At 48.3% G+C, this 24559-nt stretch overlaps 1 protein-coding gene across 3 annotated transcripts in view; it reads right to left on the bottom strand.

Annotated features, from left to right (window-relative positions):
• Nucleotides 1-24559, bottom strand: part of ADCY9 (adenylate cyclase 9) — a 170316-nt gene that overhangs the window by 31080 nt on the left and 114677 nt on the right. For 2 of the 3 annotated variants that reach the window (XM_058434123.1, XM_058434122.1), the window contains exons 3-4: nucleotides 14256-14446; nucleotides 40-201 (exon numbers count right to left, since the gene is read on the bottom strand). In XM_058434123.1, coding sequence (XP_058290106.1) covers nucleotides 40-201; nucleotides 14256-14446 — 353 coding nt within the window. The remainder of the gene's footprint in view (nucleotides 1-39; nucleotides 202-14255; nucleotides 14447-24559) is intronic. The other variant, XM_032144660.2, reaches the window with a different exon arrangement.

The following is a 24559-nucleotide window of genomic DNA, read 5'->3' as shown; positions in this document are numbered from 1 at the left end:
ACTCTCAGAACTAAGAAGTCGACAAGACAGGAATGTCACCTTGGGTGGATGCGCCAGGAGAGGAACTGACAGGAACAACAGCCATGAGCTTGTTACCTTGGTGCTGTTTTTATGCTCGTCTTGGCAGCCGTTTTGAGGTGCTCCTCCCTCGGTGCCGGCTTCAGATTTGGGAGCAAATGTGATTCCGCATGACGGGCAGGTCTAGAAGAAAAACACAGACTGTGGGGACACACCCAGAAACCGGGACTGTCACCCTGAATTGAGGCAGGTCCGCTGTTGCAATCTGCCGTCACGCAGCATGGTGGTGAGCAAGGGGAAGGCACACAGAACCACTCGGGGATTAGCTGAAAGCCAACGGGCAAAGTGACAATGTAAACACACAGAAACCCCGGCACAAACGCAACAGGACCCAAAAAATGGAACCAGGAACGTTCACTGACTGAACAATGGATCAACAAACTGTGGTCTATTCGAAAAATGGGATATTACTCAGACACGAAAAAGAAGCACTGACGCCTGCCACAGCACGGTGAACCCCAAAAGCATTATGCTCGGGGAGGGAAGCCAGACACAGCACAGATATTACGTGATCCTGTCTACGTGAAATATTCAGAAAAGGTGAATCCTTGGAGGCAGAAGGCAGATTCATGGCTGCCAGGTGGGATCAGGAGCAGGAAGGGGGAGTGGCTGCTAAGGGGTGTGGGGTTTGCTACGATTCAAATGTTCGTGTCCCCTCAAAAGTGAGACGCTGAAATCCTAATTCCCAAGGGGATGGCATTGGGGGGCAAAGCCTTGGGAAGTAATTAGGTCATGGGGGACAAGCCTTCAAAATAGGATTAGTGCCCTCATAAAAGAGGCCCCAGAGGAATCCCTCGTCCCTTCGCCCTGGGAGAAGTCACCATCTCTGATGCAGAAACGGGTCCTCACTGGACACTGAATCTTCCGGGACCTTGATCTCAGACTTCCCAGCCTCCAGAACCCTGACAAATACATTTCTGTTGTTTAAAAGCCACCTGCTTTATGGTATTTCAACAGGGTTTCTCTTTGGGATGATAAAAATGTTCTGAAATTGATCACGGTGATGGTTGCACAACCTTGCTAAATATACTAAAAACCACTGAACTGTACACTTTAAAAAGATCGATTTTTAAATTTTTTTTGAGATGGAGTTTCACTCTTGTCGCCCAGGCTGGAGTACAGTGGCACGATCTTGGCTCACTGCAACCTCCACCTCCTGGGTTCAAGCGATTCTCCTGCCTCAGCCTCCTGAGTAGCTGCGATTACAGGCGCCTGCCACCACGCCTGGCTTTTTTTGTTTTTAGTAGAAACGGGGTTTTGCCATGTTGGCCAGGCTGGTCTTGAACTCCTGACCTCAGGTGATCCACCCGTCTTGGCCTCCCAAAGTGCTGGGATTACAAGCATGAGCCACTGTGCCTGGCCAAAAAGATCGATTTTATAGTATGTGAATTATATCTCAACAAAGCTGTTATTAAGTAAATAAACTGGCCAACAACTATGCTAGGACACAAATCCAAGGTTCTTAAGCTCGGTGTGATGGTAAACTAGTCTCGTAAGATGGGCTGAATAATCAGAGGTACACAATTTCCAGATCTAGGAGTACTTAAAAGTTTATAGGAATTAATGGACCTAAAAAAGAGAAGGCAAGATTTAATACAGGTACTCTAAAAAGAGCGAAACCTTTATTTCCCACAAACTAGGATTCAAACCCTAGTCAAGGACTTACTAGCTTGGAGAGTCTGTTCAAATCAGTTTACCTCAGTTCCCTCATCTATAAAACAAGAGTGAAGATATGTTGCTAAGAGTTAAATGAAACTGGCCGGGTGTGCTGGCTCACATCTGTAATCCCAGCACTTTGGGAAGCTGGGGTGGGAGGATGGCTTGAGTCCAGGAATTGGAGGCCAGCCTGAGCAACATGGCAAAACCCTGCCTCAACAAAAAGTATAAAAATTAGCCTGGGCTGGGCGCAGTGGCTCACGCTTGTAATCCCAGCACTTTGAGAGGCCGAGGCAGGCGGATCACAAGGTCAGGAGATCGAGACCAGCCTGGCTAACATGGTGAAACCCCGTCTCTACTAAAAAATAAAAAAAAAATTAGCTGGGCGTGGTGGCGGGTGCCTGTAGTCCCAGCTACTCGGGAGGCTGAGGCAGGAGAATGGCGTGAACCTGGGAGGCAGAGCTTGCAGTGAGCCGAGATCGTGCCACTGCACTCCAGCCTAAAAAAAAAAAAAAAAAAAAAAAAAAAAATAGCCTGGCCTGGTGGCGCGTGCCTGTAGTCCCAGCTACTTGTGGGGCTGAGGTGGGAGGGCTGCTTGAGTCTGGGAGGTCAAGGGTGCAGTGAGCTTTGATGGCGCCACTGCACTGTAGCCTGGGGCAAAAGAGAAAGACCCTGTCTTAAAAAAAATAATAATTAAATGAAATAAGTATATATATATCCTAGCACAGTTCCTGGCATACAGTATACCCTTAATAAACTTATTATTATTATTAATGTGTGACCCGGTAACCTAGGAACTGTCTAAGAAAGCAACTAACAGCTTCCAATGAAGAAGACACCGTGGCAGGAAAGATTTTTTTTTTTTTTTTTAGGACTTAAAAGCAATTTCCTTGCAGCAAGAACTGTAAAACATTGAAATAAATTATGGGAGGCCAGATATTATTTTGGGAATTTAAAGTAAGTGTCACTACCTAAGGGCAAAGATATGACCCACGTTGTATTTTAAGTTAAACTGCAGGCCTGTACTATATTAAATAAAAGAAACAAAGATTCTACAGGGTTGTATAGTTTGGGAATGATGTAACATACAAGCTGAATTTGAACATTTGTATGCATTCAAAAAATGAAGATATACATACCAAACAGCTAGCGAAATCATCACTTAACATATCGGAGCAAATAATGGCATCCAGATAACATGTGCTTACAGCTCTTTAAAAACTGACATTATCAAGAGAGGTAAAATGTTCTAGTTGTCAATAACATACAGTGAGTCTATTTGAAAGCATCTCTTGGTATTGACTGGCAGAGTTAAATTTCTAAACATTTTTGCTGGTGTGCTGGCTCACACCTGTAATCCCAGAACTTTGGGAGGCCGAAGCGGGACGATCGCTTGAGGCCAGGAGTTCAAGACCAGCCCGGGCAACATAGGGAGACCTTGTCTCTACCAAAAATAAAATAAATTAGCTGACCGTGATGGCACGTGCCTGTAGCCCTAGCTACTCGGGAGGCTGAGGCAGGAGGATTGCTTCAGCCCAGGAAGTCAAGGCTGCAGTGAACTGTGATTGTGCCACTGCACTCCAGCATGGGTGACACAGCAAACCCATTCTCAAAAATATATATATATGTATAAATATATATATATATATTTGCCAATGAGACCACTGATCTTATTAAATGTAAAAAAATCTAATACCAAGAGAAGAATAAAGTAGGTGTGCCTGATACCCATGCCTAAAAGATGCCTGAGGGAACTCTCTGGTGTGGCTAAGGTGGGGGGCTTGGTGCTTGATGGGGCACACCAGCCATTTCAGGGCCCAACTGGTAGACCAGGAAAGGAAGCTGGAGGTGTGGAAGCATTTGCCGCACTTGGCTCAGCCAAAGCCTGACACACAAGTGCGTGCTCAGAAAATGCTGGTGGTGAATATGAAAACTTCTGTTAACTATGCTGTCTGGTCATTAAACACTTCATCCGGTAATTCAGTGTCTTTGATTACAGACAGAACAGCCCTTGGTATCTATTCTTCTGTAGCCATTTAGTCACAGCAATCTCCTGGCATCAGTCTGTTTCAGGTATTTTTCTTGCCTCAATTTCATCTACTGTGCTTTTCTCTTTTTTTTTTTTTTGTTTGTTTTTTTGGGACTGAGTCTCACTCTGTCACCCAGGCTGGAGTACAGTGGGGCGATCTCAGCTCACTGCAAGCAACCTCCACCTCCCGGGTTCAAGCAATTCTGCTGCCTCAGCCTCCTGAGTAGCTGGGATTACAGGCGCCCACCACCACGTCCAGCTAATTTTTGTATTTTCAGTGGAGATGGGGTTTCACCTCGTTGGTCAGGCTGGTCTCAAAGTCCTGGCCTCAAGTGATCTGCCTGCCTTGGCCTCCCAAAGTGCTGGGATTACAGGCGTGAGCCACTGCGCCCGGCCAACCCTGCTGTGCTTTAAGACGAGGCCGCCTGCTTCTTCAGTGCCCCCCATGGCACACTGGCTTTATGAGATTTTCTATGCATTTAGAGCCATGAATGTGTCACCGTGACAGTCACACCAACTTGGCCCAGAGGGCACACTGAGGACAGCAGGGCTCCACGCCCTCCGCAAGGGCTTCCCTCAGAGGGGCTGGAAGGCCGGTGCAGCCCAGGAGTGCGCACTGGGACGAGGCTGATCTCTGGCGAGCCTGGGGCAGTGGCCTCCACAGGTGGGGAACTCAGTGCTTTGCCTACATCCCCTTGAACAGAGGCCGAGGCCTGCACCCTGCGGTGATAAGAAGTTCTGATACAGAAGTGAGGTCTTGCAGAGCTGCCCACAAACGGCAAAAGAGGCTGTGCTAGCAGAAGGAAGGAGCTGTCTGGGTCACATGGCCAGCTGTAGACACCCACGCTCGGGCCTCCTGAGGGCCGGGACAGTGCTCACTGCCTATTCCATTCCCAGCAGGTTTGTCCAGGAAGTGGGAGTATGGGAGGTGGGGGGAGAGCCAGGTGCAGACTCCAGGCCGCGCTGGGTGGCGTGGTCCCACGGACCTGTGTCACCCGAACCCAGCAGCCATCATTTTACTGCACTTTGAAAATGTGGATTTTGGCTGGGCGCAGTGGCTCATCCCTGTAATCCCAGCCCTTTGGGAGGCTGAGGCAGGTGGATCACCTGAGTTCAGGAGTTTAAGACCAGCCTGGTCAACATGGCGAAACCCTGTCTCTACTAAAAATACAAAAATTAGCTGGGTGTGGTGGCACATGCCTGTAATCCCAGCTACTGGGGAGACTGAGGCAGGAGAGTCACTTGGACCCGGGAGGCGGAGGTTGCAGTGACCCCAGATTGTGCCACTGCACTCCAGCCTGGGCGACAGAGCAAGATTCCTCAGCTACCTTCCTTTTGGGGGATAAATTTTCTAGATAAAAACTTTCAAACAAATGAAACAAAAGAAATCTTAGAGCTGGGTGTGGTGGCTTGCTTGAGCCCAGGAATTTGAGATCAACCTGGCCAATGTAGCAAGACCCCATCTCTACAAAACCTTTTTAAAATTTTTAGAAATTAGCTGGGCATAGTGGTGTGTGCCTGTAGTCCCAGCTACTCAGGAGGCTGAGGTGGGAGGGTCGCTTGAGCCCAGGAGGGAGAGGCTGCCGTGAGCTATGGTCACGCCACTGCGCTGCAGACTAGGTCACAGAGCAAGACCTTGTCTCTTTAAAAAAGAAAAAAGCCGGGCGCAGTGGCTCACACCTGTAATCCCAGCACTTTGGGAGGCCAAGGCAGGTGGATCACAAGGTCAGGAGATTGAGACCATCCTGGCCAACATGGTGAAACCCCGTCTCTACTAAAATACAAAAAATTAGCCAGGCGTGGTGGCGCATGCCTGTAGTTTCAGCTACTGGGGAGGCTGAGGCAGGAGAATCGCTTGAACCTGGGAGGTAGAGGTTCCGGTGAGCCGAGATTGTGCCACTGCACTCCAGCCTGGGCAAAAGAGCAAAACTCTGTCTCAAAAAAAAAAAAGAAAAGAAAAAAAGAGAGACAGAAATCCATCTACCCAATGGAGAGATTCTCACATCTCAGCATCCCCTTCTGAGCTGTAGTTAGAGGCCCCTTCCGTACCAGGAGGGTCCCACCATGCCATGGTGGGTGGGTCTGTTTCCCTCCCCCGACCTCCTACCCTCCAACCCCCACAGCAGTTTTCCTTGAGTGATTCATTAGCTTAATTTTAATCTGGATTAAGACATTTCACAAACTGTTTTTTGCCAAGCACGGATGCCTCTGTGAAATGTTTCCCAGCCGGCTAAACAGCGTCTCCCCCTGCACAGCTGCAGGCGTCTCCACCCCTGCTGAGAAGCCCTCCTGGGAAGAGTATTTCCGACTCCAGGAAGCTCCAGGCATGGAAGCACCTCACTGCCTTGGGAGACAACCCTAGTGGCTGGCTCACAGGGAGCCACACGGGCAGGCACATTAGAGAAAAAGCAGTGTCATAATGACAGCAGCTACTATGACTTAGGAATGTCTATGGGCCAAGGTCCTACCCGTGAACAAGTCGGGCCCCCATCCCCGCAACATCTGCAGTCTCGACTGTATGATCTCGTCCTTTGCAGCCACATTGCGAGGCAGCAATGATCATTCCGCAGACGGCCACAGACTCCAGGGCCCTGGGACCCGGACCACCGTCGTATGGCTCTGGCCCCCTTTCCTGGCACAAGGAGGACCCAGGAATAATCCTGGCACCTTGCTCTCCTGGGCCTTGTTCCCCTAGAGTGACCTGGGCAGCTATGCCTGTCCTCCTGGTTCTTCCAAGCAGCACCCTGGGCCCTCGGGCACCAAGGGAAGTCTCAAGACTTCTAAGGTCCTCCCAGCAGCGCGCCTGGCGGGCCAGGGAGTTTGCTGGCTGTTGCCTGGGTAACCTGAGATTCCCTGGAGGACGCCCAAGAGCAAACTCTGCATTTTTCCGGATTATCTTTGCTCCTTCCCCCATGCGGACGTGGGCTTTGGAGGGAAGAGTGTAGCCATTTCTCTAACACACTTGCGCACATTTGCATTTGTTTTTAACACATTTCAGGACGTGCACCCTACATTCCGGTCAAAATATATGGCACAAAGCTATAAAATCATTTTTTCTTCAAGGTTATTTCTCATCACAAGATAAATCATTTCTAAGCCAACAGCTGTCCCTTTTCAAAACTGTCAAGGGAGGGAGTAGTGAAACCTTTTCTCAGAAATGGGGAGGATACACCACTAGAAGAGCCCTGGCTTTGCCTGCTTCGTCTTCTCAACACGACTGTTTTGCAAGATGTTGTGTTATCAGAAGCATCCTTTGCTCTCAAACTCAAAATGATGTTGGACACGGTGAACAGGAATAGTCATGACATTGCAACGGCAATAACCACAAATACAATTTCCTGAGGTGTTCTTTGAAACTCCTTGTCTCTACTTAGCCCTCGTAAGCAACCACGATGCAGGTACTATGATCGGTTCCATTTTACAGATGAGGACACTTAGACAGAGCAGGCACTGGCCCACAGCCACACGGTACGGTCGGAACCACATAAAGAGGCGGTGAGCCCAGGCAGCAGAGCTCCTAGCCCCAACAATCTCCAGGTGAACGGGGCAGCCCGTCAGTGCGGCAGAGCCACCGGCCTAACTCTATGTCCCTGGCATTGCTGTTTAAGCTAACAGGTTAGGTACGGGCATAAGTACTTCAAAATAGAGTATTTCTGCTAACGAAACATTAGAGAAAAATAGAATTAGAATATGAGAAGAAAAGATAAGCAGTAATTTATTACAGAAAAAGAAATTTTCTTACATCCCCGAAGCAGTAAGAACAGACAGCCAATGGCCTGAGAATACTACACAATGCACCACATGAACACACACGTGTAAAAGTCACACACACAATCTCAGAGCCACACGGGGTGGAGTCGAAAAGTCCCTGGCCCTCTCACTCAATCCCTCAGCCCTAAAGGACCACTGGGCTCAATAACCAGGCTGGTGATGACGACCCGAGTCAAGAATAGATGAAAATATACTCAGCAGACTGTCAGGCAGGAAGACTGTTACCAGCTGTGGAAACAGTCCGTCATGAAGTCAAAATAAGAAAACATTTGGCATTTGGGGAAATTTCATGGAAATGCAATATTTCACTCTCTGGCAATGCCAGTTCAATGATTCCACACATACGTTTCCATCCCTCTCTAAGTATACATATAATCTCTTACTCTGAAATAATTTTAGACTTGCAGAGAGTGGGAAAGACAGTTCAAGGAGTCTGCATATATCCTCCGTACATACCCACTGTACAGTTATCAAAACCAAAGCAACTCATGTTGGTGTGATACTATTAACTAAGCTGCAGGCTTTATTCTGATGTCCCCGGTTTCCCCAACATCCCTTTGCTGTTCGGGGTCTCCTCTAGGTCCCGCGGTTGCATTTAGCCCTCACGCCTCCTGCTCACCCCTAGCCTATGGGGGTTCCTCTGTCTTTCCCTGTCTTTTCTGGCCCTGCTGCGTTTGAAGTCCTGGCCGGGCATTTTGTCAAATGTCCGGATCTGGACCTGCCTGGTGCTTTCTCAGAGCAGACTGAGGTTTGGGGTTTGTGGAAAGAATGCCGCAGAGGTGACATGCCCTTCTCAGCACACCACACTAGGGTACGGGACGGCAGTGAGCAGGGAGGTTCACCTGGATCATTTGGTGAAGGTGGCGTCTGCCTGCTTTGTCCACTGTGAAGTTCCTATTCCTCCCCCGCCCCCCACCTTTCTTTTTTGAGAAGGGGTCTTACTGTAGTGCCCAGGCTAGAGTGCAATGGTGCAATCTTGGCTCACTGCAGCCTCTGCCTCCCAGGCTCAAGTGATCCTCCCACCTCAGCCTCCCAGGTAGCTGGGACTACAGGTGGATACCAACATGCCTGGCTCATTTTTATAGTTTTTGTAGAGATGGGTTTTTTTTTAATTGTTTTTGTTTTTTGAGATGGAATTTCACTCTGTCGCTCAGGCTAGAGCACAGTGACGTGATCTCAGCTCACTGCAACCTCCGCCTCCAGGTTCAAGAGATTCTCCTGCCTCAGTCTCCCAAGTAGCTGGGACTACAGGCACCGGCCACCACACCCGGCTAATTTTTTTATTTTTAGTAGACATGGGGTTTCACCATGTTGGCCAGGCTGGTCTGGAACTCCTGACCTCAGGTGATCTGTCTGCCTTGGCCTCCCAAAGTGCTGGGATTACAGGCGTGACCACCTCACCTGGCAGAGACTACCCTTTAGTTTTACAACAGCTTTATTAAGATGTAATTTGCATAGCATATAATACACCCATTTAAAGTATATAACTCCAGGGTTTTTAGCATATTCACAGGGATGTGCAAGCATCACCACTATCAATTCAGACTACCACTTATAATAAATACCTATTTAATTTCTAAGCTATATCTATTTATACATGTATGTGTCTATAAAATATAAAATAATTTTTTCAATTTCTATAATGAATGAAAAGCATCTTACTTCCTCACATTGGGCTGACTGAGCCTATTCATAATGACTTGACACACAGAAAACAAGTGGGTAAAAGAAGTGATCATTTATTTAGGGTCATTTTCAAAATTCACTGTCACAAAAGGATGGTTCCTGAGGTGAGTGGCTTCAAAGGGGAAGGAGAAACCTTTTGAAAGCAGGACAGGTCCTCTCTGAATCATCCCCCTATGGGTAAATCTACATCATTAGCTTCATTACTGACTGGTTCATGTGGAAACACCCAGTGGCCACGCAGCCCGGGGTTCTGAATAATAGATGAAGGTAAACTCAGGAAGACCAGCCACGCAGGTGCGCTCCCAGGGAGGCCTTTCAGAGATGAACTAAGATGCTTTCACAGCTCAAGTGGTTCCCTGATCAGAACTAATGTGATACAAGTAATTCAATTTTGGGTTTTCTTTTCTTTTCGAGATGGAGTCTCACTCTATTGCAGTGAGAAGTGCAGTGGCATGGTCTTGGCTCACTGCAACCTTTACCTCCTAGGTTCAAGGGATCCTCCTGCCTCAGCCTCCTGAGTAGCTAGGCCTACAGGCATGCACCACCACACCTGGCTAATTTTTGTATTTTTAGTAGAGATGGGGTTTCACCATGTTGGCCAGGCTGGTCTTGAATTCCTGGCCTCAGGTGATCCACCCGCCTCGGCCTCCCAAAGTGCTGGGATTACAGGCATGAGCCACTGAGCCTGGTTGGGTTTTCTTTTTCTTCATGAAGATATTGGAAAAGCTGTTTTTATTGACACATGGCATCTAGATCTGCCCATCACCCACAGGGTTCATGAGAAAATGGAAAGCAAATGCCTGCTGGAGCGCTGACGTCACATTCCACAGGCCAAGGCATACATGCTCCCGTGTCACACGAGTGACCTGGTTATGGCCGAGAGCATCCAACCCACAGCAATGGTCAGCCGCAAGCACTGTGAGAATCTCCCTCGAGTCGGAACCGCGGAGAAGATGGGACCTTCCCCAGAGAGTCAGTGACTTCTTGCAGGCAAGCTGGGACCGTCTCTCGGCCCCTCCCAGTCCTCCATGGCTCCGTCTGCGGTCACTGTCCTTGCTCTGTGTGGAGTGAAGGCGTGCGTGCCGAGTGTGAGCGAGGCTTCTTCTCAGCCCTGGCGTCCACAGGCGCCACTCCGGCTAATCTCCCAGCAATCCCGAGAGGTCTCTGCCTCATCACCACTGCACTGATGAGGAAAACTCTCACTTAGAGGAATTAACTGTGTGTTTTCTCTTTCCTTTTCTTTTTTTTTTTGAGACAGTGTCTCGTTCTGTCACCCTGGTTAGAGTGCAGTGGCACCATCATAGCTCACTGCAGCCTCTAACTCCCGGGCTCAAGCGATCTTCCTGCCTCAGCTGTCTGAGGGGCTAGGACTACAGGCATGAGCCACCGCACCTGGCTGCAGTTTCTTCACAGTCGCAAAGCCAAGGCTTTGAGAAGGGTCTTGTTTCAAGTTGCGCCCCTGCCCGCCGTGCTCCACCTCCCCTCCGCAGTGTTGACAGCGGCGTCCTCACATCTAATGCTTACTCCTTGGTTTCCTTCTTGACCCCTCCTTCCTTCACTCGGGCAGTATCCGTCCCCCACATTATGCAATGTCAGGGCCCTTCGGGTGAGGACCTCTCACTGCTGGTCATTTCAAGAACCCAAGGCCAGGCACAGTGGCTCGTGCCTGTAATCCCAGCATTTTAAGAGGCCAAGGCAGGAGGATGCTATGACCCCGGGAGTTTGCAACCATCCTGGGCAATATAGCAAAAAAAAATTTTTTTAATTAGCTAGGCATAGTGGCACATGCCTGTGGTCCTAGCTACTCAGCAGGTTGACTTGGGAGGATCACTTGAGCCCGAGAGCTTTGAGGTGCAGTGAGCTAAGATCATACCACTGGTACTCTAGCCTGGGCAACAGAGCGAGATCCCATCTCAAAAAAAAAAAAAAAAAAAAAGAAGCCAACACTTGGGTGTAGAAAGGGTTCCCTTTGAGCTATGACTTCAGGACCAAAGCCCTGGTCTTTGACATCACTATCATTTCCTGGTAGGTCGTTACAGTACACAGACTATGTTACATTAGATAAGAATTTTCCAGCTATGACCTGGGAGATGACTTAAGGTCACAGAGGACACAAATGCTAAGGGCAGGAAATAAACCCTTCGTGGGCGCTGCCCTGGTTCTACATAGTTCCGCTCAGGCTTCTGACTTCAGTCCTTTGCCTGGCTCTGCAGAGCTGCATCGCTCCATGTGTTTAATTAAAGAATGAAAAACTTAAGCCAAAAAGAAACTGTTAATTACTACATGCCAGGCACCATGCTCGACACTTGGGAAATATTTAAGTTATTTAACACTCAGTCTCTGAATGCAAAGAGCTCACAGGAAGGCGCATAGGAAACAAAGATTTAAGATCGTGTATGTTACAGCCAAGTGGGACAGACTGAAGGGACTAAGAATTTGGAGACGAGGGAACAGCGTTATCAGCTGCGGAGGCACAGGAAGGCCTGGTGGAACTGAATGGTGAATGCAGGCAGGAGTTCAGGGGAAAGAGAAGCCATGAGTATCGCAAGTGAGCAGCAGCAGGAGCAGGACCCACATGAAAATCTACGCATGCCCCTTCAGGGAACGTTTCCTGAACACCTTTTCTCTAATGTATTGGTCCTTGGCATGAAACTCCTTTTACTACATGAGCATTCCCCCAAAAGGTGTGACCACATTAGTCCTGCAAGGTGCAGCTTGAAAAAAAACAATCGTGCTCAAAGAGGCCTGAGAATGCTGTATATACCGCGTCCTCCTCTGAAGGCCTAGCTACTGTCTACTAGCCTAGTGAAGGCTCTGAGAAGTCCTGCAGTAAAGAAACCCTTTCTGTGTTGAATATCCCGAGCTTCCCGAATTTACTTTACCACTGAGCGCCCCCCTCCCTTTTTTTTGGAGACAGGGCAAGGTCTCACTTTGTGGCCTAAGCTGGAGTGCAGTGGCACAATCATAGCTCACTGCAGCCTTAAATTCCTGGGCTCAAGTGATCCTCTTGGCTCAGCCTCCCAAGTAGCTGGGACCACAGGCACAGGCCACCAAGCCCAGTTAATTTTTAAAAATTTTTTGTAGAGATGATGTCTTGCTACGATGACCAGGCTGGTCTCGAAATTCTAGCTTCAGGCATTCCTCCCACCTTGGCCGCCCAAAGCACCAGGATTACAGGCGTGAGCCACCATGCCCGGCTTTCTGTCAACTTGATAGATTACAAGATTCTCAGAAACTTTCAACAATATTTGGAAAATCTCCACATGCCAAGAAGATATGCTAAATGGTTTTTGCTCCTTCCGATCAAAACAAATATATATGACTAGAGTACAATGTAGTGTAGAATCGCCATTGCTAAAACCGCGGTCACTAAACCTGTGAGCATGTGATATGGTGAACTCTGCGACCGCATCCCCTAACGGACAGAAACACACATATGTGGAAGCTAAAATGGTAAACACAACAAATTATTTATTTTTGGGTTGGGCTGTCTTTCACTACTTAAATACAGCTCAGTTTGCAGGCTGGAGGAAACAATTTTTCCCCAAATAGCAAAACCATTCCCGATTCCTCCCCGTGCCAGCCCCTCCCTGCCCGGGTCTGCTGTCTAGGAGCCCAGAGCTCCATTTTCTGACTTCTGCAAAACATCAGCCCAGGCAAGGCGGCTGTCTCTAAAGTTTGCAGGCATCCAGGGAATCTCAGATACATGAGCTTTACGCATGTGCCAAGAGCATGGGGAGGAAAGCGCCCAACACCACTGTCCCGGTGGTTTTCACCCAGGGGGACTCTGCACCCCCAGGGGACACTGGGCCATGTCTGGAGACATTTTTGGTTGGCACAGTTGGGGAGTAGGGTACGGGTGGGTATGCTGGCAGCTGGCAGGTGGCGGCTAGGGATGCTGCCAGTCATCTGACAGTGCAAAGGACATCCCCACAACACAGGACTACCTGGTCCAAAATGCCAGTGGTGCCAAGGCGACAAGCCCTGCATTACACTAACAAAGCACCCAATGACCATGATCCACGAGCGGAGTTGACAGAACCTGAGTGCAATCGTTACATGTAACTGGGCGACAGGCACTATGTATTCTGACCCGGTAAGTAATCTGCATACCCCAGCTGACTGCCATATAATGAAGACTGTTCATCGTAAACACCAAAAGCGGCTTTCAAACCTGCGAATGAATGTGGAGAGGCAGGGACATATTGGGTGAAGCTGTAACCACTGGCCGCCATCCTCACGCATACCCCACTGTGTTATCTGAGAACAAAAGGCAGTGCAGGAGAGCTGTTTTGATTCTCTGTCTCATTTTAAGAATGGAGACAGTAGATGTTTAAACTATAAAAATAAATAGAAGGTACCAGTGGGGAAACTAAATCAAATGTGAAAGTGGAGGAACAGCTCATAAACTGAAATGATTTCACACACCCAAGGTCGACCGCGCCAATTCCTTGGTAGTTTATGATGACAGGTCAGTCCAGAAATGGGCACTTCCAGGCGGCTACCAGGAGATCCTGGTTCCAATAATGAAATACTACAATGTTCTCAGCAGCCTGTCCTCTCAGTGAGCTGTGTCCTAGGATTCACCCACACCAACATCATTTCAAATAATCATAAAACAGTGGATTTCAAGAGACGTAGAAATATTTGAGAAAGTGGTCTCTGAAATCAGATTATCAATTAGCTCTCCATCCAAGGCGCCAAGGAGAGCCAGCTTTACTGTCATTTATCACCAGCTTCTAGAAATCCCAAAAGGCACCACAGGTCCCAGGAAGAGAATATAACTAATAATTCAAGTGAGAAGCATCCTTACGCAATGGAAAGGCAATGGAGGTGCGTCATATGTCAAAAAGCAAGGATATTAAAAATGCAGAATGCTACTAACTTTAGACTAAATATTAAGATCGTGAAAACCAAATCGAAGGTCATTCCAAGTTGTTTGCCTCAGACCTGGAGGCTGGTTATTATTTCACGTGCTCTACTGCAGAATTAATAGAAAGTTTTAGAAGTAGGAAAAAAAAAAAAAAAAACTAACCTTAAGGTTATCAAAGGTTTTGACAGTCTGCGCCAAGTCACTGACATTCCCTGATGACGCTGTCCCCTGTCCCCTAGGGCCTGAGGACACCTGTGAGCCGTCAATGACCTCAAAGCCAGAAAGCAAGGCCTCTGCACAGCTGCAGCGAGACTCCTTGGCTCTCTGACCCGATATCAGGTATGTCTTCAAACCTATGATGGATAAAAGTTACAGTCAGCACAGATTGAAAGCACCGTCTGTTGAAACGCAGCTCCGTCTTGCTCTCTGGGGAGGACTCACTCCTGGAAAGTTGAGAGTAAAGGGAAAATGTGAATAGGTCATAGTTTACGATGGACGTTCACGATCTCTCCGGAGAGATGCGGCCTCAGGGAGACCGTGGGCCCCCAAGACACACCAGTTACCCATGTTACGTTTTCTGGGAGTAATGGCTGCATGTATCATGTTTTACCTTCAGGGTTAAAATAAGCATTAAAAAGTTCCTCCATAAAAGGGTCCCAGGACCTCCCTGTGAAGGCAGCAAAGCAGATTGGTTGACCCTAGACACTGCTTGGGTTTATTTCCATCTGTGAATACCAGTCCAGTGAGTACCTTCATAACGGTCAGTCTAGACGTCATGGCAGCCTCCGGTACTGACCATCTTACCTGTGTCAGAGGCTGCAAAACCACCCCGACAAACAAGACCCTACCGTGGACCAAGAGGCCATTAAAACCTCCCCAGACTCAGAGCTGCTGAGCATCTATTTCCTGTTGGATTCAAACACTCACTCCACGAACGTTCAGCTTTTGTTAAGCTGAGGTCCGCATGCATTTTATTGTCTCACAAAATCCCCCATATAGAAAAAAAAAAAAAGGTGGTCAAAAGGACACTTGACCTGTATCTTTACAATTCTCCCTTGAGGCTGAACTAACACCCGGACCCACGCCGCGCTGTAAGGAGCTGTGAACAGGTGGGTGGATCCTGCCCCAGGAATCTGCTGGGAAGATGGCAAAGGGGCAGCTTTTCCAGAAAGAGCCCAAGGAATTTTTGAAAAAGAAGCAAACTTTATTCAAAGAAATCCATCCTTTGACTTCACTGGAATTTAACCAGATGGCAAATGTATCGGAAGGAGGGACGATGTAATTTAACATTTAAATAACATTTATTTCAGGCCTGGTGTATGCCACACACCGAGAATAAAATGATGAACAAAGCAGGGTCCCTTCTTTTTTTTTTTTTTTTATTTGAGATGGAGTCTCACTCTGTCACCAAGGATGGAGTGCAATGGTGCGATCTCAGCTCATTGCAGGCTCTACCTCCTGGGTTCAAGCAATTCTCCTGACTCAGCCTCCTGAGCAGCTGAGATTACAGGTGTCCACCACCACGCCTGGCTAATTTTTGTATTTGTAGTAGACAGCGTTTCTCCATGTTGGCCAGACTGGTCTAGAACTCCTGGCCTCAAGTGATCTGCCCACCTTGGCCTCCCAAAGATGACAGGTGTGAGCCACTGCACCCGGTCACAGGGACCCTTCTTGAAGGGTTTAAGCTCCAATTTCAGGTCGTGAAGGGTGTGGCACAGAAAGATGCCATCAAGAGGCGACGTGTCTATAACACTGATCGACTCTGGCTTCTTACACTGGGTACATATTTGGTCAGCGCTTTAAAATTAATTCATCAGAAACCTAGGGACTACTTCATCAATAATCCCGAATCATTTTATAAATATGGCCCCATCTCATCACTTCACCTCCCTCTCTCCTTGTAAAAATACTACATGGCTTATCTTTTTAAGTCAACTGCTCTGAGAATTTGCCAAGAGTCCGGGAAACACGTAAAGACAGCCTAGAGCATAGCCAGGTCTTAGCTGAGAATCAAAAGACTTAGATATTTTTAGATGTCAACTGGCCCCACGAAACTCTTCACGTTTTGTTTTGTTTTTCCTTTAGAGATAGGGTCTTGCTCTGTTGCCCAGGCTGGAGTGCAGTGGTGCAACCATGGCTCCCTACAGCCTCCACCTCCTATAGCCTCAGCCTCCTGAGTAGCTGGGACTACAGACGTCCACCACTATGCTCAGCTCTTTCTTTCTTTCTTTTTTTTTTTTTTTTTTTTTAGATGGGGTCTCACTGTGTTGGCCAGGCTGGTCTCGAACTCCTAGGCTCAAGTGATCCGCCCACCTTGGCCTCCCAAAGTGCTGGGATTGCAGGTGTGAGCCACCACACCTCCTGTGGGCATCTTCAGCTGGAAGAATGGCCACTGAAGCCGTGGAGCCACCTCTTCCGTAAACATCTTATCATGCAAAGGAAAAACAAGACGCTGAATATTTGTTTTTTTTGTTTTTTTTTTTTGAGACAGAGTCTCGCTCTGTTGCCCAGGCTGGAGTGCAGTGGCATGATCTAGGCTCACTGCAACCTCTGCCTCCCGGGTTCAAGCACCTGGTCCAATGAAAATCTTTCACTCTTACTTAGGTCCTGAACTTTCGTGCATTTTTTTCTCCAACAAAAACCCACATCCCAATTTATGTACAGGATCAATCACGGCTGTAACATGTATACACTGAAATGGAAACGTGAACCGGAATACAACGTAGGAGTGAAGGCGTCTTTATACTAATTTCTCGGACCTGTCCCAGGCGACACCGGACTGACTTTGTCATTTTACTTTGCCAGAGTTAAAAAATGCAACCTATGCGGACTCAAGAGAGGACAGTGAGCTGGCAGGGCTTATTCCCGCCTTAATCAAAGAAGTACACGCGAGAAGTCCTGTCCTAGGGCTGCTCCTGTCCTGGGGCTGCTCCTGGTCTCCTTACCATGACTCCTGAGTGTGGCCCACAAGTCACCAGGTGGCAGGGTGGTGACAGGAGCCACTGACAGCCAGTGTGACTGTGGATGGCCACTCTGGAGACCGCAGTCCCCACATACTGAGAGAGGAAGGACATTTTTTTGGTGGGAGGTAGGAAAAGTTGCGGCTGAAGGGTGAGGTTTTCCATTATGTCTGTGGCTGGCCCTGCAAGGTGCTGTTGGCTCAGGGTGCCCCTGCCTGAGGCTATGGCTCCCCATGCACAAGGGCTACCCTGGGAGCATGAACTGGGCTGCCTCTCAAACCCAGGAAGGGGCCCTCGCCCAGGTGACTGCACACCTGCTCCCTGTGTGGCTGCAGGACTGCAATAGAAAGTCAAGATAGCCTCTCTTGGAAGTGCGTGGCAACTGAAGCCGAGAGAGGCTGAGCAGGGAGGCCTGAAGAGCCGGAGCACGACGGCACAGCCAGCGCATTCACAGCACTCAGCACGGCAGTCCACGGGGAGCACGGAGCAGGGGGCACCCCACAGTAGCATGGAGCAGCAGCGGCGGCCTCTGCTCACAAGCCGGGCATGTGCCTCAAGCACATCTCCAACATCTGCTGTTGCTTTTTTGTACTGGGATTACTGAGTCACTCTTAATTTATCAAACATTTATTAAGCACTTCCCGTTTACTACACACTGATGGGTGCAGGGACGATGTGTGACTATTTTGGCCGAGATCATGACCCGTGTGGAGCCCATTACCTGAAGAGGGGCCAAGAGGACAAGCAGGTAGGACTATGGTCAGGTGTGCCAAGTCTCATGACGAGGAAGGACGGGGGCTCCAGGAAGCACAGGAGGGGGCATCTTGAGAAGCCTCGGGAAGGAAGGGGCTGTGGCTCGAATGTGTCCCCTCCAAAGTTCAGGCGTTGTGGAGTGAGAGTCTTAAGGAAGCAGGGCTTTAAGAGGTGACGAGGCTAGGAGGGCTCTTTCCCTGCGATGGGATCAGGCGCCTGCGTAAAGGGGCTTGCTGCAAGGGGTTCTCTCGCTTGCCCTCCCGTTTTCTTCTCCCTTCCAGAAGATGCAGCCCTCCCCAGACACCTGAACCTGCTGGTGCCTTGATCTTGGACTTCTCAGCCTCCTGAAGCATGAGGACATAAATTTCCGTGCTGTATCGATTACCCAGCCTATGCTGTTCTGTTATTGCTTCACAAGCAGATGGAGACAGACGGATCAGCACCCTCCACACAGAGACCTGAAAGACGGGGTGAGGTCAGCCCGGCAATAGCAAACCAGGCCAGGGGCGGGGGTGGCTGACACCAGGCAGGGGGTTACTAGAACAGGTCATGAAAGGCCCTCTACAGAGGTGGCCTGCGGCAGGCATAGCTAAAGGATGGCTTGGAGCTCAATGTGGCTGGAGCAGAGAATGTGTGCAGGGAATGGCCAGGGCTGAGCCACAGCACCTGTGCAGGGCACTGTGTGGGCCATCCTGGGAAGCGTCCATCCTGGGGCCACTGGCAGCAGGGGGGCGGGAGCAGGAGGAAGAGCCACATAGGAGGCATGAGGTGTAGGACGAGCCAGGGAGCCGGTGGAAATGCCAGCCACAGCGAGTGGGAAGTTGGGAGGCACGGGAGTCAGGAAATAATGGTGGAAACGGGAAACCTACTCCCCACAAACTGCTGGCCAAGAGGTAAGGCTCCCATTACAAGCAACCAAGTGTGATGGGCAAGGGCCTGGCTGCTTAGGTCCGCCCCCTAATCCCGTGATCTAAGTGAGCTGCTTCATGTCTGCCTCTCAGTTTCCTCATCTCTAAGGGGAGGACGGGAGCAGGGCTTACCCCACGGCTCGCATGTGAGGCTTAAATGATCAACAGGCACACAGCCTCTACTCCCGGCACGCAGCAAGCACTCGACATTAGCTGTGATTATCGACGTGGTGTTTGATCTGTGTATCACTGGAATCTTTTTCATGCACCTTCTATGTACAAAAGCATTTGCAAAACTGTTAAATCAATAACTGCTCCTGATTTGTTTCTGACTTGAGTTTTTCTTTAGGAAGCGCTGAATGACCAACCCGTAGTGATAACATGATCCTACTAGTGCTACAAAGGTCAAACACACCTCCATGTCCACAACGAGCAAAATCGGGAAAGAAATTATCTTTTTATTTATGCTTCAATATGGAAAGCTAAATTTAAATTGAAACCTTTTGTCAGAACCAGAGGGTTATCATCCTGACAGCTAAGGCAGAGCTCAGCTGCCTGATCACAAATGCCTGAGAAATACATCAGGACAGGTTACTGAGTTCAAGCCCAGCGAAGGTCTTAAGTCAGGAGACTCTGCAGGCGACATGATTTAATGAATAACCACACACGTGGACCCTGGGGTCCAAGTTCATTACAATGGCTCTTCTGCAGCAGAAGATCCAAAAAAAAAAAAAAAGGCAGCTAAATGACTTCAGTATAGCTTAAACAGGAGAGTAATTAATATGATTTCTTATATTCTTTCCTGGTTATCCATTGATTTTAAACCTCAACAACAGTGATGCCTTTTATCAGCTTAATTTTACAAAGGCTACAGAGAGGGGTGGGCATTTCCTAATGGGCTCCTGTCTGACGGGGGAATTTGTCTATGGCTGCGTGCGTGGAGGAGGTTAACGCAGTTAACATTCTTAAGTATTCTTAAGTATAGCGTCACTTCTTTGAAAACTAAAACCGCGCTTTGCACATAGTGGTGATCAGGTTTGGTGACCCAAGTATAGGAAGAGTGACTGACAAAGCCCATTTTGGAAAAGAGTGATGGGCGAGGCCCATTTCTGACCTCATTTGTCCTGGTCTCTTTCTGTGGGATTCATGCCTTGGACTGAGATACTCAGCCACGAAGAGTCAAAGACCTGACTGCCAACTCAACAGAAAGAAAAAAACAGCCAGACACAGGGGTCACACCTGTGACCCCGGCACTCTCAGAGGCCAAGGCAGGAGGATCACTTGAGCCCAGGAGTTTGAGACCAGCCTGGACAACATAGCGAGATCTCATCTCTATAAAAAATTTAAAAATCAGCTGGGTGTGGTGGCACCTGTGGTCCCAGCTACCCAGGAGGCTAAGATGGGAGGATCACTTGAGCCCGGGAGGTTGAGGCTGCAGTGAGCTGTGACTGCACCACTGCATTCCAGCGTGGGCAAGAGAGCGAGACCCTGTCTCAAAAAAAAAGAAAAAAAGAAAAACAAGCCAGGTGTGGCAGCACACGCCTGTAAATCCCAGCTACTTGGGAGGCTGAGGCAGGAGAATCGCTTAAACTTGAGAGGCGGAGGTTGCAGTAAGCTGAGATCGCGCCATTGCACTTCAGCCTGGGCAACAAGAGTGAAACTCCGTCTCAAAAAAAAAAGAAAGAAAAAGAAAAAGAAGAAAAGAAAAACAAGAAAGAGAAGAATAATCAGGAAGGAAAGAATGTTTTAAGACATGACTTTGGGAGCCAGCCACATAGCATAACAAATGCCCAGAAGCTTACGTCACTTATGACTTAAAACAATAAACAGAAAAGAGGCAATCAGCTTGGGCTGGTTCAGAAACATTCCAGAAACGTCTTTCACTTTGCGTCGCATTCTTCCTCACGACTAGGTGGGAAACGACCAAGCCGCATGAGAGTTATTTAAACTAAACTGTAATCAGCCAATAAGAAAAATAAAGATAAAAAATACTCCTAATCTACCAAATAGCCAAAGCCTATGGAGTTATAGATATATTTTATAATTATCTATTCTTTCTGCGTAAGAAGAACAAAAGTCTTGGTACCAAAGAGAGTATTTTTCACATGTTAACATTAAAATGCTCTCCGGTGGGGTGTAAGTCCTTCCTACTCACATGTACAATAAATAATCATAAGAACTGATTTGTTCTGGTTGTCCCAATATTTGATGATAAATCGCAAGTTCCTACCACAAATGGCTGCTGGTGAAACTTAACCTCTTCTTAACAAATGAAGTCCCAGGCCAGGCGTGGTAGCTCACGCCTGTAATCCCAGCACTTGGGGAGGCCGAGACGGGAGGATCAGTTGAGCTCAGGAGTTTGAGACCAGCCTGGCCAACATGGCGAAATCCCGTCTCTACTAAAAATACAAAAATTAACCGGGCGTGGTGGCACATGCCTGTAATCCCAGCTACTCAGGAGGTTCAGGCAGGAGAACTGCTTGAACTCAGGAGGTGCAGGTTGCAGTCAGCCGAGATCACACCATTGCACTCCAGCCTGAGCGACACAGTGAGACTTTGTCTCCAAAAAAAAAAAAAAAAGAAGTCCCAAATAATAAAATATGAGATGGATTTATGGAAGAACGTGAAAGAAACAAAGGGTAGGCACCTTGCCTGTTTAATTTGATCTTCTGCTTAACCAAAACATTTTTTTTTTGTTTTTTTTGAGACAGAGTCTAGCTCTGTTGCCCAGGCTGGAGTGTAGTGGCGCGATCTCAGCTCACTGCAACCTCCGCCTCCTGGGTTCAAGGAATTCTCCTGCCTCAGCCTCCTGAGTAGCTGGAATTACAGGTGTGCACCACCATGCCTGGCTAATTTTTGTGTTTTTAGCAGAGACGCGGTTTTGCCATGCTGGACAGGCTGGTCTCAAACTCCTGACCTCAAGTGATCCACCTGCCTCTGTCTCCCAAAGTCCTGGGATTAAAGGCGTGAGCCACCACACCCAGCCAGAAAACAAAATTTTAGAGTGTGTGCATGCATACTCTCTGTCTCTCTCCCTCCCGCTTCCCCACCCCTGCTTCTAAACAGGTACCTTCTATACCCAGCTTCCCAGTCTCTCTCAGTAATGGCTAAACAGCTGCCATCACAGCCAAAAGGGAAGGACAGGCATCCCCCGAGTGACCACATTCCCCTGTTTAGGCTTTTTTTTTTTTTTTTTTGAGACAGAGTCTTGCCTTGTGGCCCAGGCTGGAGTGCAGTGGCTCCCTCAGCTCACTGCAAGCTCTGCCTCCCGGGTTCACGCCATTCTCCTGCCTCAGCCTCCCGAGTAGCTGGGACTACAGGCACCCACCACCATGCCTGGCTGATTTTTTGTGTATTTTTAGTAGAGACGGGATTTCACTGTGTTAGTCAGGATGGTCTCGATCTCCTGACCTCATGATCTGCCCACCTCGGCCTCCCAAAGTGCTGGGATTACAGGCGTGAGCCACCACACCTGGCCTGGCTTCTTATCTTCTGTATTCTGCGTTAATAAATGCCCCACTGCTAAATGCTACATTCCAGAATGCTAACACAGGGAGAGTCCAGGAGTCCATACACTTCAGAGACCCTCGCCTCCCACCTCTAAGAAACCTCTTGAATTAGGGTTTACTAGCACCAGCCTTCACAAAGACTGTAGAAATGAGTCTCTGAGAGAGGACACCCAGCACACCCAGCATATCTGGCACATCCGGCACATCAGCGAACAGCCCACCAGCTGCAATCTCTGTCATTCATTTGCTCATTCGCTCACTCACGCACCCAGCAAACTAAATGTTTACTGAGTACTTACCGAAGGTTAGGATCTGGGCTAAGGGTTGAAAGAAATAAATAGGTTAAAGAAAAAAAGCAACCTCGGTGGCTTTCACTTCAATGCTTGACCTCAGTTCCCTTGTCTAGATAATGGAAATACTGGCCGGCGCGGTGGCTCACGCCTGTAATCCCAGGACTTTGAGAGGCCGAGGTGGGTGGATCACTTGAGGTCGGGAGTTCAAGACCAGCTTGGCCAACATGGCAAAACCCTGTCTCTACTAAAAATACAAAAATTAGCCAGCTGTGATGGCAGGCGCCTGTAGTCCCAGCTACTCAGGAGGCTGAGGCAGGAAAATCTCTCGAAACCAGGAGGCAGAGGTTGCAGATGGCCGAGATCGCACCACTGCACACCGGCCTGGGTGACAGAATGAGACCCTGTCTCAGAAAAAAAAAGAAAAAGAAAATGAAAATGCTGTGATATGATGGTCATACCACAGCACAGGGCTGTTGTGAGGATTAAATGACTTGATTCATGTAAACAGGGACATGTGAAAAAGGGAAAGACAGTGCTTGTCCTGAGAACAGCTGTGAATGTGAGGACAGTGAGTGAGTGATATCTGGACCCACAAGTAGAGAGAGTCACAGGCATTCAAGTCCAAGTGTCTATGGGCTGTTCAGAAGCAACAAACGGCACTTCGACAACGAGTTGCAGACAACAAAATGGAAATGAAGGTCTGCAATAACTCTGAAGAATGCTGTAATAGAGCAGAGTTTAAATAATGGGAAGAGGCTATGAAACAAGAGAGCTGGGGAAAGATACCAGAACTGAAACCGACCACCAGCTGATCAGCTTTTATTGGTGAAATGACAGCACCAAATGCACCAGATGCCACAGACGGGAGGGAGGGGGATGGGTCACGTCTGCAGAGGGAGGGGGTCGGGTCACATCTGCAGCAGGGACGGGGGGTCCCAGACCGCGCTCTTGTGCCTAGAGAGCTAACAGCTCATCTGTAGTTTTCTAAGAGGTGCTGATTCAAGCACAGAATGTAGAGGATGAAAAATAGATTATAGAAAGAAGAGAAATGAAAAACCAAATTTAAAATCTGAGACTAGGTAGCCACTAAATACTTGAAAACAAAAAAAGGAATACATTGAAAATGGAAATAAAGCTGTATGATGTTTAGTGAAAGAAGCCGGTCCCAAAAGGCCACGAACTACGTGATCCCCTTTATATGAAATGTCTGGCATAGGGAGATCTGTAGACACAGAAAGCAGATGAGTGGCTGCCATGGGTTTAGGAGAGAGAGGGTGTGACTGCTAAATGGATGCAAGGTTACTTTTTGGGGTGATGAAAACGTAAAATTAGGTTGTGGTGATAGTTGCACAACACCATGAATACACTAAAAACCACCGAATTGTACATTTGAGAGGGTGAATTGCATTGTATGTGAATTATACTTCAATAAAGCTGTTTTTTTTGAAAAAGAAAAGGAAGTTGGGTGTGGTGGTGCATTTTTGTGGTCTCAGCTACTTGGGAGGCTGAGGCAGGAGGATTGCTTGAGCCCAGGAAGTGAAGGCTGCAGAGAGCTATGACTGTGTCACTATTCTCCAGCCTAGGTGACAGGGTGAGACCCTGTCTCAAATAATAATATTAATAATACAATAAAATAAACTAAATACAGTAATGTGAACATCAACAAGGTGCAATAATTCTAAGATTTAGAGAAGAAATAAAATAAAGCTGGGAAGAAATACACCCTCCCTGAGATTACAAGGTAGAGTGAGCAGTAGCAGGTAAACGAAAAATATTAAAGGCTTAGAAATAGATAATATGGGCCAGGCATGGTGGCTCACACCTGTAATCCCAGCACTTTGGGAGGCCGAGGTGTGGGATCACTCGAGGTCAGGAGTTCAGGACCAGCCTGACCAACACGGTAAAGCCCTGTCTCTACTGAAAATAGGAAAATTAGCCAGGCGTGGTGGTGCATGCCTGTAATCCCAGCTACTCAGGAGGCTGAGGCAGGAGGATCACTTGAACCCAGGAGGCAGAGGTTGCAGTGAGCCAAGATCACGCCAT

The sequence above is a fragment of the Hylobates moloch genome, unplaced genomic scaffold, assembly GCF_009828535.3.
Source record: "Hylobates moloch isolate HMO894 unplaced genomic scaffold, HMol_V3 SCAFFOLD_23, whole genome shotgun sequence".
Taxonomy (NCBI): Eukaryota; Metazoa; Chordata; class Mammalia; order Primates; family Hylobatidae; genus Hylobates; species Hylobates moloch.
This window is presented reverse-complemented; position numbering and strand designations above follow the sequence as displayed.